General features: G+C 39.6%; 1 protein-coding gene across 1 annotated transcript in view; it reads left to right on the top strand.

Moving 5' to 3' along the window:
- Positions 1–13,524, top strand: part of megf11 (multiple EGF-like-domains 11) — a 364,661-nt gene that overhangs the window by 277,057 nt on the left and 74,080 nt on the right. The window contains exon 7 of the mRNA XM_060852838.1: positions 2,955–3,129. Coding sequence (XP_060708821.1) covers positions 2,955–3,129 — 175 coding nt within the window. The remainder of the gene's footprint in view (positions 1–2,954; positions 3,130–13,524) is intronic.

Here is a 13,524-nt window from a genome sequence, read left to right as displayed (position 1 = left end):
AATAAAACTGAAATACAGCAGAACCATTTCTAATATGAATGACCGAACAGGATGAACAGGTTGAACATCCTCTTTATATTATACAAAGGGAAATCAAATCGATGAATGTAGGATCAATGGTACCAAGTTGGCTGACAATTACATATTAAAACTTATTTCAGCGAAGAACACTAATTGGGCTTGTCAACAGGTGCATGATCTCATTTTACATGCTTTGAGCACTCTTGTGGTGCAGATCTAGTGTCCCTATCGCTCAGCCAGAAGACCTAGGTTCAGGTTTTCGTCATTTATATAAATGATTTGGCTGTGAGCTTAAGAGATATAGTTAGTAAGTTTGCAGATGACACCAAAATTGGAGGTGTAGTGGACAGCGAAGAAGGTTAGCTTGGATTATAATGGGATCTTGATCAGATGGACCAATGGGCTGAGGAGTGGCAGATGGAGTTTAATTTAGATAAATGTAAGGTGCTGCATTTTGGGAAAGTGAACCTTAGCAGGACTTATACACTTAATTGTAAGGTCCTAGGGAGTGTTGCTGAACAAAGAGACATTGAAGTGCAGGTTCATAGCTCCTTGAAAGTAGAGTCGCATGTAGATAGGATAGTGAAGAAGGCGTTTGGTATGCATTCCTTTATTGATCAGAGTTGGGAGGTAATGTTGCGGCTGTACAGGACATTGGTTAGATCACTTTTGGAATATTGCATGCAATTCTGGTCTCCTTTCTATCGAAAGGATGTTGTGAAACTTGAAAGGGTTCAGAAAAGATTTACAAGGATTTTGCCAGGGTTGGAGGATTTGAGCTATGGGAAGAAGTTGAATAGGCTGGTGCTGTTTTCTCTGTAGCGTCGGGGGCTGAGGGGTGACCTTATAGAGGTTTATAAAATCATGAGGGGCATGTATAGGGTAAATAGACAAAGTCATTTCGTTGGGGTGGGGGAGTCCAGAACTAGAGGGCATAGTTTAGAGTGAGAGGGGAAAGATATAAAAGAGACTTAAGGAGCAACATTTTCATGCAGAGGGTGGTGCATGTATGGAATGAGCTGCCAGAGGAAGTGGTGGAGGCTGGTACAATTGCAACTTTTAAAAGGCATCTGGATGGGTATGTGAATAGGAAGGGTTTGGAGGGATATGGGCCGTGTGCTGGCAGGTGGGACTAGATTGAGTTGGGATATCTGGTCGGCATGGATGGGTTGGACTGTTTCTGTAAACTGATAAACTTATTTCCTATGGGTCATTTAAAATTTAGTTTTGAATTAAAGCTTCCTGATACTCCAAGAAACTGAAAACTAAAACCACTTTAAAATTATGTATGCAAATGTAAGAAAGTTTTTTTTTACCCTAGCAATTAAGCATCATACTCTCATAGCTACTTAAAAGTTTTCTACATAAGTGTTTCAGTTAATTACTAAGTGTTAACTTAAAATTAAGAACCATTTTCTAAGAGAGGGCTTGATGAATGTCATGATTTGCTGAATTATAGAAATGAAAAAATGAAGACTGACTGTTAAATAGGAAATTAGCAACATGTTCCACAGCTACTTGTAAGATAAAAACATCTGTCATTTCCTTCAAGAAACTGATACAGAATAGCAATTGGGACAAGTAAACGAGATACAAAATTGAAGGAATAGTAAAATGTTCAAATACAAAAGCAAAAGACTGTGGCACCTGGAAGATCAGGTAGAAACTTACAATGGTTTTGGTTGCTGATTTTTGTCGAACACATCAACTGGAGAAATGTCAGTTAATTCTGAACAAAAATACATTTAGCAACATGAAAAAGATTAAACAATTTGAGATCATTGCTCACCCAAAGCGTAATCAGTTCTCCATATGTGATTCTTACTGGTAATTTTTTAAAGTGCCTCAAGAGTTATTTTGCAAATTAAACAACATAATTTACTGCATATAATATGTAATTTTGAATATATTTTTACGCTATTCTGTATAGGATAGAGTGAATGTTGTAATATATTCAGGATGTTGTATTACTTATTAATCATTCTATACTAATCTGTCAAAGCAACAGGAGAATCCATCATCATCCATGCTAATAAACAGGCAAATTCTGGTATGTTACCATAACACCAGTCCTGTGATACCATAAAGCTTGAGCTCCTACATCATTGTCGTGACTAATGTCTTTTCCCCAATATCTCGGATTGTACCATACTCAGAATATTGGCTTGGTGAAATCAAAGTCAATCTCCTACACATCAGATTATACCATCATTACCCTGTGACAAAACATTGTGCAATAGTGGTCTGATTATGAACCACCCACAGAATGCTGCTCTAGAACCTTTCTCTGCATTTCTATTCAAATCAAGGTTGAGATTGAGAACTTTTTTAATGCAAAGTTGAGGTTTACAGATTCACACCTTTTCATTTTGGAGCACTTTTTAATGTATCATTTGTTTGTGCCACTGCATTCTATAGGATATTCTGTAGAGCGATATTTAACCAAACTATATCATTCTAATCTTGAGATTTTGACATTTTCATTCAACGTTAACAGCTAGTTCCTCTAATTATGTTATTTGCCGTCGTGGTTTAAAACAAAATATTCAACATATCAATGTAATAGGTTAGAAAATAGATTATATTTCCTTGTGAGTAATAAGCTCTTCTAAAAAAAACACTCTTTCTTCAAATATTGAATTTCATTCAGAGGTAGAAGGATATTTTAGAAATGTGACTACAACTGAGTAAATTTATTTTGGTTCAATGTTAAATTGAAATGCTGTATGAGCAATTAATGGTCTCAATAGAAAGATCTAAATTAATTTTATTCCTGTTTCATAGAAGTCCTTGCCAAACATTTACATTAACTATGCAATAGTCAGGATTTCATGTGGGAGTTGTTCATTTTGATTTTTTTTATTTTTGTGTATTGAATCATTGTTCTGTAATAAATTCATAAAACGTTGTTGATTCTTTGATGCTCTTTTCAGCTGCCACCCTTTATCTGGTGAATGTTCTTGTAAAGCAGGCTGGACTGGGCTATACTGCAATGAGACTTGTTCCTCTGGGTTTCATGGAGAGAACTGTCAGCAAATCTGTAACTGTCAGAATGGGGCTGATTGTGACAGTATCACTGGTAAATGTGTTTGTGCTCCGGGATTTGAGGTGAGTGGTTTTATTTAGGTAACATATGTGGAAATAGAGAGATCATAGACGAGAATTATAGAATGATTGCTTTGCAGAAGGAGGCTGTTTAGTTAGTCAAACCTGTGCCAGCTCTCTGCAAGACCAATATAATTAGTCCCAATGCCAGTTCTTTCATAACTCTGCACAGTTTTTCTCTTTGGGTAATTTTCAAATTCCCTTTTGAGAACTTTGCTCAAAACTGCCCATGTCACTCTTTTTAGCAGTACATGCCGGACTGTAATCACTATGTTTATAAAAATTGTTTCTTTGTTGCCTTTTCATTGCAACCATGACCTCTTTCTCAATTCCTCCAACAGTGGAAGCATTATATCAGCCCACTCAGTCTCAACTTCTCACTGTTGTAAATGCCTCTTTTAAATCTCTTGTAAACTTTCTCAAAGGAGAACAACCCCAATTTCTTTAATCTCTCTATGTAACTGAATCAAAATTGCACAGAATTGTTACAGTGAACTTTATCAATCTTTTCTGCACCCTGTACAAAGCTGTCACATCCTTTATAAACTATGATGCCGAGAATTAGACACAGTAGGGATTTTTAAAAAAACATATCCGAAGAACTATGTAAGAGCATTACCAAGCTAAATTGGGCGTCATACTACTTAAGAAAATATTAGAACAGATGATCAAAAACATGGCCAAAATGTTAGGTTTTAAGGAGGTTCTTGAATAACGATAGATACAGAATTGGAGAGATTTAGAGTGGGAATGCCCAAGCTTAAGTCATGGGCAACAAAAGACAGACCCAGTAATGATGGAGCAACTAAAATTGAAGGTTCCTCAAGAAGCCAGAAGCAAAGCTTTCTCAGAAGTTGTGGGACTGTAGGAGATCAGAGAGATGTGGAGGAACAAATCCATGGAAGAAATGGAAAACAAGACTGAGAATTTTAAAATTCAAGAAGTTGCTTGACCAGGAGCCAATGTGGGTCAGTGAGCACAAAGGTGTAGAAGGGACAGAACTTACAGCAAGTAAGGACATGGGCAGCTAGGATTTGGGTGACCCAAAAGAGTGAAAAACATGGAGGCCTGGATATTTGCTCACTACTTCCTTGGCTCCATTTGGCACATGCTTGTGAAAATAAACCAGCAGATTTCCTGAAGAAGGGCTTATGTCCGAAACGTCGATTCTCCTGTTCCTTTGATGCTGCCTGACCTGCTGCGCTTTTTCAGCAACACATTTTTAAGCAGCATATATTGTGTTGAACAACAGAAATCATGTACAATCTATAATACAGTGTAATTTTTTTATGACAATGGGTGTGACATCTATATACACATACATATTAAGAGGAATTACTTTGCTCGTAGGATGATTAATCTTTGGGATAATTTTGTGAAACAAAATAGTTGAAACAAAAACATGGGACTATTCAGAATGTAGCTGGGTGCAGTAACAGGAGAACTAAAATGAGTCTCAATTACTTTTCCTTGTCCTTCACCTTTCTTTTGACTGATTACCTCTAAATCTAATTTTTTCTCTGCAAAAGCCAACTGTGACAACTGTCTCCTAATCATTCATAGCATTCAAGATCTCCTTAACTTTCATAAAAACTCAATAAAGCTGCTTTTATGGGAATAGACTATTTTTATCATATTATACTCAGAAACCACAACACAACAAAATGAAGAATGTCAGAGGGACCCTGATGGAACTCCCTTGATTGTTGAAAGCGAGACCACCTGTGAAATGTATACCCTGTCAGATTTTTGATTTTACTGTCTGGATGTTATCATTACAATGTGACGAGGAGCTCTGTGTTCTCAAAATAGAAATTGCTGTTTTGACAGCAGGTGAATCCAGTGGTTTTTGAGCTTCCTTTCATTATATTCCTAGACACATCCAGACAGTAAAGACAGTATTTAAGGAAGACAGAAAGGATATGAGAAAGTAGCATAGAAAACCTGCCAGTTCCAGAGATTATTTAATAGAGAGGTAAGCTTTTTCCCAGGGTGAAGAATTCAATAACAAGAGGTCACGTTTTCAAGGTGAGAGGTGAAAAGTTTAAGGTGGGGGGGGGGTTACACGCAGAAAGTACTTTAACAGAGGGTGGAAGGTGCCTGGAACGCTTTGCCAGCAGAAGTAGTGGAGGCAGGCACGGTAGATTAATTTAAGATGCATCTGGACAGATGCATGCATAGGTGGGGAGCAGAGGGATACAGATGCAACAGGTTTAGACAGTAGATTTGGATCGGCTCAGGCTTGGAGGGCCGAAGGGCCTGTTCCTGGGCTGTAAATTTTCTTTGTTCGTTAGAAATTAGTAGAATGACAGGCTGGCTGGCCCCCAACCAGCAAGACTAATAATAGGAGTCTGCAGCTGATCGGGATGATACTTGGGCAATCTGGCAAGATTGCTTTTGTGATCAAGTGTTGGTGGGGGGTCTGGCCAATCCCTGCTGCAAAGAAAGATTGCAATTATCAGAAGGGAAGCCATTCTCTTCTTTAACGGACTGTTGAGAACAATGCTATTCCCGCTGGTCTGCAAGTGCCATTAATGCTGTGAAATAAGATGCTTCCTTCACCTTCCTGTGTCAATCTGCTCATTACCTCAATTCTATCTGTTTATATTCTTTTAAGTCTTGCAGTCTTTCAGCCATAGTACAACTCAGTGGTAGCCTTGGCTCAATGTGGCACTGAGTCAAAAGTTGTGTGTTCAAGTCCCATTCCAGCAAATTATGTGACTGTCAATTAAGAACAGTCCCAGTGACAAATGGAATATATGAGAGTTAGTCTTGGTGGACAAACATTTGTTGCAATCTTACATTAAAATGGAAATTGCCAATTATTGTGTTCTTTAGTGGCTGAAACATTCCTTCATTTGCAGTTTTGACTTGTCATATATATGTACATAGAGAGTGATAACAGTTCAGGTCACTGGGGAAGAATAACATATACAATTACAGTTTTAATATTTACATGTTTATTTAATTAATTTAAAATTAAATAAATCAGATGTCCTGTTGCTGAAAATGGACATTTACAGTTTGTTTAGCTGGCTTCTCAATAAGAACTAACTGCTGGCCATAATGTTAAGATCTCTCATTGATACACCAGGGATTACCCCTTCTCATATTGATCAGTAATTAGACTTTAATTTATTTGTATTTTTAATACTAATTATTTTTTTCTGCCTCTAATCCAATTCAAATTTACTTTGAAAGAATTGTGGAAGTCACATAATAAACAGAATTCACATGATTTCACCATCAGATTGAAATTATGACCTAAGTGAGATAAGTATAATTTAATTATGCTGTTGAATACATTGCTTAGGCAAATGCTTCTAGTTTCTCCAGTGGCACTTAGTTATTTATGCAGGAGAAGTTAATTGGAGTCCATGTGTTTCTGCAGCGTGGGGAAAAGAGAAAACCTGATTAGGAAAATCTGACAGCCTCACAGCAGTCAGTTAAAAGTGAAGATCTAGATGCTTTCTCAAGCCAAAAATCACACAACGCCAGGTCATAGTCCAACAGGTTTATTTGGAAACACTAGCTTTCAGAGTGCTGCACCTTCGTCAGGTAGCAGTTTCCCAAGCCAGTTGGTATTATGTGATTTAGCTAAGGAATTCCTCCTGTGAATGTTTCTTCTTTCTAGAAAGTGATTAAGCTTTTCCTATAATGGCAAAAAGTTTGTTCATGTGGAGTTTATGCATTAGAAAAGGCATTCATTAAGATGTTAATTAACATAATCAGCTTTCAGTCTTACACAGTAAATTTGCAGTTGAATAAAATCTTCACGACACATCATGTAATGAAATCAGAGCAGCAGAACATATCCTGCCACGCATCCTTGCTTGCATCCTTTTTTGTGCCTGATTTCCTTTCTTTTGATGAAGATATGCACACCTGGTATTTAATGATTACAAGTATTAAGACTGGGCATCAACTGTCAAGGATTGTGTCAGCCAGAGCAATGCATAGAATACTTGCTGCAGTAAGTATAATATCTTGCACTCAGCACTCACTTAATTGACGTGGCTTTTTTTCCATAAATTTCCAGGATTATGTTAGTTGACCTCAAAATGTGTTATCCTGTAAAACTACAGATGAATTAAAAAGCCACTAATTTTATTTTGGAAATAACAAAGATCAAAACGGGTGAATTTCGGAATTCTCCTGTTTGTGCGTGTTAACATCTTGAAAACAGTCACAGATTACTGTGAAAAAGTAGCACCATTCGCAAGGGTTCCCACAGCATTTTCATTGCGGTTATAGCAGACAACCAGGAGAATGCTGAGAAGCTCAGCCTATTATTTGTGAAAGGTCTCTGCAAATATCAGATTACACATGGGTGAAATACATGATAGTATCACAATAAAAGCACCATAAATCCCAGTCTCCATTTCACACATGTTTCAACAGTTTGGGATCCATTAAACTGTTGGTGAAGATGGTTTGATACCAATGGATATTGAGTACTAGGAATAGCATGAGAATTTGCTCAAATTTACAAGCATGCCATCATAACGTAAATTATTTTAAGAGGAAACGATAGCCTTGTGGTATTATCTCTAGGCTATTAATCTAGAATCTCAGCCAGTTTCAAAACCTGCCATGACAGATGGTGGAATTTGAATTCAATAAAAGATATCAGGAATTAATAATCTACTGATGACCATGAAACCATTGTGGATTGTTGGAAAACCCATATGACTCACTAATGTCCTTCAGAGAAGAACTCCAAATCCACAGCAATGTGGTTGACTCTCAGCTGCCCTCTGGAAATGGCCTAGCAAGCTACTCAGTTGTAATAATCACTACAAAAACTCAAGAAAGAAATGGTACTAGAAAAGACAACCGCAGGAACAGCCTTGTCGACCTTGCAAAGTTCTCCTTATTGGGGGCTAGTGCCAAAATTGGGAGACTTGTTGCACAGACTTGTCAAGCACTAACCTGACACAGTTGTAATTACAGCATCATACCTTACAGGCAATGGTCCACAAGCAACCATCCCCCATCCCTAGATATGCCCTGTAACACCAGCAGGACAGACCCAGCAGAGATGGTGGCAGAGTGGTATACAGTCTGGAGGGTGTTGCCCTAGAAGTATTTAACTTTGACTCTGGACTCCATGAAGTCTTATGGCTTCAGGTTAAACATGGGCAGGGAAACCTCCTGCTGATTACCACATACTATTCTCCCTTGGCTGATGAATCAGTACTCCTCCATGTTGAACAACATTTGGAGGAAGCATTGTGAGTGGCAAGGACACAAAATGTACTCTGACTGGAAGATTCAATGTCCACCACCAAAAGTGGTTTGGCAGCAATACTACTGATCGAGCTGGTCAGTTCCTAAAGGACGTAGCTGCTAGACTGAGTCTGTTGTAGATAATGAGAGAACCAAGAAGTCCCTGTGGAGACAAAGTCTCACCTTCACATTGAGAATATCCTGCATTGTGTAGAACTATCACTGTGCACACTCGAACAGATCTAGCAACTCAAAACTCCATGAGGTGCAGTAGGCCATCAACAACAATAGAATTGTACTCCAGCACAAAATGCAATCTCATGGTCCGGCATAATTCCCCATTGTAACAAGCCAAGGGATTTACCTCGGTTCAATGGAGAGCGCAGGAAAGCACATGAGGAGAGCACCAGGCAGACTTGAAAATGAAGTATCAACCTTATGGGACTACCAAATGAGATTACTTATAAGCCAAACAGCACAAGCAGCGAGTCATAGACAAGTATAGCATGGAAACAGATCCTTTGGTCCAACTTGTCCATTCTGACCAGATATCCTAAATTAATATAGTTCCATTTGCCAGCATTTTGCCCATATCCTTCTCAACCCTATGTCCTTTAGGGCCTGATGAGCTCGACCAGTGGTGTTGCTCCCAAGTCACTCTAGATGGTGGACATTGAAATTGTCCACCCAAAGTAGATTTTACACCCTTGTTCAATGCTTCCACCATGTGTTATTCAACATGGAGAAGTACTGATTCACCAGTCAAGGAAGGACAGCACGTGGTAATCAGCAGGAGGTTGCCCTGTCTATCCAGATGCCTTTAAAACGTTATACCAGCCTCCACTGCCTCCTCCGGCAGGTCATTTCATACACGCATCACCCTCTGTGTGAAAAGTTTTACCGTGTTAGATAAAACTAAGGAATCCCACAACCAATGAATCAGATCTGTACTCTGCAGTCCTGCCACATCCAATGGTGGTGGGCAATTAAACAACTCACTGGAGGAAGAGGTTCCACAAAAATGCCATCCTCAATAATGAAAGAGCCCAATAAATAAGTACAAAAATAAAGGCCGAAGCCTTCACAACAGTCTTCAGCCAGAAGTGCCAAGTGGATGATCCATTTCGGCCTCCTCCAGTAGTTCCTAATATTGCAGATACCAGTCTTAATCAATTTGATCCACTCTATGTGATATCAAGAAATACTTGGAGACACTGGATACTACAAAGGCTATGGGCTCTGACATCATTCTAACAATAGTACTGAAGACTTGTGCTCCAGAACTTGCTGCTCCCCTAGCCAAGTTATTTAAGAACAGTTACAATGTTCTACCAAACAATGCAGAAATTGACCGAAGTATGTCCTGTACTTAAAAAGCAGGACAAATCCAATCCAGCCAATTACTGTCCTATCAGTCTGCTCTCGTTCATCAGTAAATTGATGAAAGGTGTTATCAACAGTGCAATCAAGCAGTACCTGCTCAGCAATTCCTAGTTTGAGCTCCACCAGGGCCACTCAGTTCCTGACCTCATCACAGCCTTGGTTCTACTTTCTGTTCGCAGAATGTTGCTGTTCAAGTTACTACCAGGATGTCTGTTAAACTGGAACGCTGCCTACAAATATAAATACATTTGAGGAATGCTGGAAGGCTCCAAAAGCCTTCTGCTTTCCATCTGTACATCCCTCTTCTAAAGACAGTGTGCAATACTGCTCTTTTCTATGTTACTTCCTTCTTTTCAAGCACTGCATTACAGTTTCTTCTTAGCATTAAATATTATTAATTACAAGCTATACCCTAATATAATCCTCAGCTGGGAGACTGTAAAAGCTATAAAGGCTAACATTGCAATTGCAGCTACCCTGCCAAATACATTCCCTTAATCATGCAAGCCAGTGACTAGTTAAGCTTTGAGTAGATGTATAAACTGCAGTTCAGGTGCATTTCCGTAATCTTTGTGAAATCTCATTCCATTTATTATAGTTTTTAAAATTGGCTGTCAGAATCACATGTTGAAGAAGGTTTTATTTTTAAAAGTCTATTATTCTAATGAATACGACAAAGGATTTGCAACAAGGAAGAGGAAGCAGGCTATTTTGCTTGTCCATTATTCAATATGATGATGGCTAATTATTCACTTCAATGTCTTTATCCCACACTATCCCCATATTTCTTTATGTCACCAGTATTTAGAAATTGTCAATGTTTAGTTTAAACATGTTCACTGACTGAGCTTCCACTGTCGGCACAGAGTTCCCTCTGGGGCACAGATTTCCAAAGACTAACAACCTCTGAGTTAAAAACAAATTCTTCTCAACATGGCTTCTTCTGTTTTTTGAAAATACATCTCCTGACAGAACAGGGTCCAGCTTGTCCATTACCATTACTTGAGAAATATAGCATAAAAAATATTTGAATAAACTGATATTTAGATTTGCAGTTCAGCAAAGAAAATGAACAAAGTCATTGGATAAATGCAAGGTATTACATTATGATAAAATTGATAAGGGCAGAAATTGGATGTAGGTTTGCTTGCTGAGCTGGAAGGTTCATTTCCAGACGTTTTGTCACCATACTAGATCACATCATCAGTGGGCCTCTGGGCAAAGCACTGCTGATGATTCCTGCTTTCTATTTATATGTTTGGGTTTCTTTCGGTTGTTGATATCATTTCCTGTGGTGATGTCATTTCCTGTTCTTTTTCTCAGGCGGTGTAGATGGGATCTAACTCGATGTGTTTGTTGATAGAGTTCCGGTTGGAATGCCATGCTTCTAGGAATTCTTGTGTGTGTCTCTGTTTCAGTGGGTCCCTCCCTCACTGCACCCCCCAGGTCATCTCCTCTGCACAGAAGCTCTTCAGCTCAAACAGACCCGTTACCACAGCCACATCTCCTTCCTCAGCACCGCCCTCCTAACCTGCAATCCTCTTCCTGACCTCTCCGCCCCCACCCCACTCCGGCCTATCACCCTCACCTTGACCTCCTTCCACCTATCCCACCTCCATCGCCCCTCCCCCTAGTCCCTCCTCCCTACCTTTTATCTCAGCCGGCTTGGCTCTCTCTCTCTTGTTCCTGATGAAGGGCTTATGCTCGAAACGTCGAATTCTCTATTCCTGAGATGCTGCCTAACCTGCTGTGCTTTGACCAGCAACACATTTGCAGCTGTGTCTCTGTTTGGCTTGTCCTACGATGGATGTGTTGTCCTAGTCAAAGCGGTGTCCTTCTTTGTCTGAATGTAAGGATACTAGTGAGAGAGGGTCATGTCATTTTGTGGCTGGTTGATGTTTATGTTAGACAGCGACAAAAACAGAAAATGAAAAAACTAGACCTGCAGAAAAAACTAGACAAACTTACACAAAGTAACAACACTGACAACATAAAAGCATGGATAAAAAAAACTTATCTGACCAACCCTTAACAAACACTGAAAAAACCGTCTTAGTAAGAGGATTAAATTACAACTGCCAGGATGCGGACAAGAAAGATTTCTTAGCCGCCTTAGAAACAACACTAAAAGAGAACCAACTCACAGAAGAAACCCAGCAAGCTATCAGACAGATAGTTGCACCAACATTAAGCAGAAAAAAGGAAGGAAACACACTTAGTACACAAGAAAAGAAAGATAAAACATTGTTATCCTACCTGCAGACAAAGGACACTTGATAGCCATTCTAAATTGAAGAGAATAAATTGAAAAAGCGAACACACTACTTACAGATGCTAACACTTACCAACAAGTGGCAATAGACCTGACCCCACAACTAGAGAACCGAATCACAGCCCTACTCAAAAAACCTCAGAAATCTGGAGAAATAAATAAGACCGACTTCCAAAAAATGAAACCAGACAGATCCAACACACCATGCTTCTATGGATAACTCAAAATTCACAAACCAGGAGCTCCCCTCGGACCCATTATCTTGCTACCTGGAACAGCAACTTATAGATTGGCCAAAGAGCTACACCAAAGACTAAAACACTTTAGTAGAAGACTCAATCCACTCCACCCAAGAATTTCTGAAGACCATCAAAGACACTAAATAGAAGAGGATGAAATAATGGTCTCCTTTGATGTGACAACCCTGTTTACATCAATCAACATTAACCTGGCCAAGGCAACACTGACTGCACTATTAAAAGACCCAAAGACACATACACCAAACACCGCCAACTTCATCAACAAGGACAGTATCGTCAAGCCAGTGAACCTATGCCTTACCACCCACTTCGCTTTCAACAACAAAACCTACAGACAAACCAACAGAATACCCACGGGATCTATGATATCAGGGTTCTTAGAAAAGGCAGTATACAGAGACTGGAACAAACAGCTCTGTCAACCATCAAACCCAAACTTTGGGTCCGCTACGTGGATGACACCTTTGTCATCACTAAACAAAACAAATTAGAGGAAACCTTCAAGACCATCAATAATACACTTACTGGCATAAAATTCACCAAAAAGGAGGAAAACAACAAACTGTCATTCCTAGATGTCACAGTAGAGCGAACAGCCAATGGGGAGCTTCAAACCAGCGTCTACAGGAAAACAGCACGCACGGACAAAATACTGAACTACAGAAGCAATCATCCCAAAACCCACGAACGAAGCTGCATCAGAACAGTATTTCAACAAGCCGACACACACTGCAGCATAGAAGAACTACGCAGAGCAGAGGAAAGGCAGTCAATGAGGCATAGACGGCAGGCAAGAGAGTGGCCTCTGAAAGTCAACGCTTCTGCTTTTGCCTCACGACCATTTTCTCATAATCTCCATCACATGAGAAGATGTTAAATGACATACCTTTTCTCTGCTTCATTCCTTGAGTAGGATATCTAAACCATGTACTTTAGGTTCCAGAAGCTGCCACCTTCTGGCTGGCCATTTCTGGCAATCTAGGTACCAGTTTGAAAGCCATTGATGGGGCAAAGTACCTGTTCAAGGTTTGTGCGAAGATTTGTAGCTCGGGTGCTCGTTGTTGTGGTTCTGTTCGCCGAGCTGGAAGTTTTTGTTGCAAACGTTTCGTCCCTTGGCTAGGCGACATCATCAGCGCTCTGGAGCCTCCTGCGAAGCGCTTCTTTGATGTTTCTTCCGGTATTTATAGTGGTCTGTCCTTGCCGCTTCCGGGTGTCAGTTTCATGAAACTGACACCCGGAAGCGGCAAGGACAGA

Source organism: Hemiscyllium ocellatum, chromosome 39 (genome assembly GCF_020745735.1).
Source record: "Hemiscyllium ocellatum isolate sHemOce1 chromosome 39, sHemOce1.pat.X.cur, whole genome shotgun sequence".
Taxonomy (NCBI): Eukaryota; Metazoa; Chordata; class Chondrichthyes; order Orectolobiformes; family Hemiscylliidae; genus Hemiscyllium; species Hemiscyllium ocellatum.
The sequence above is the reverse complement of the archived record's forward strand: the minus strand, read 5'-3'. Positions and strand labels throughout refer to the sequence as shown.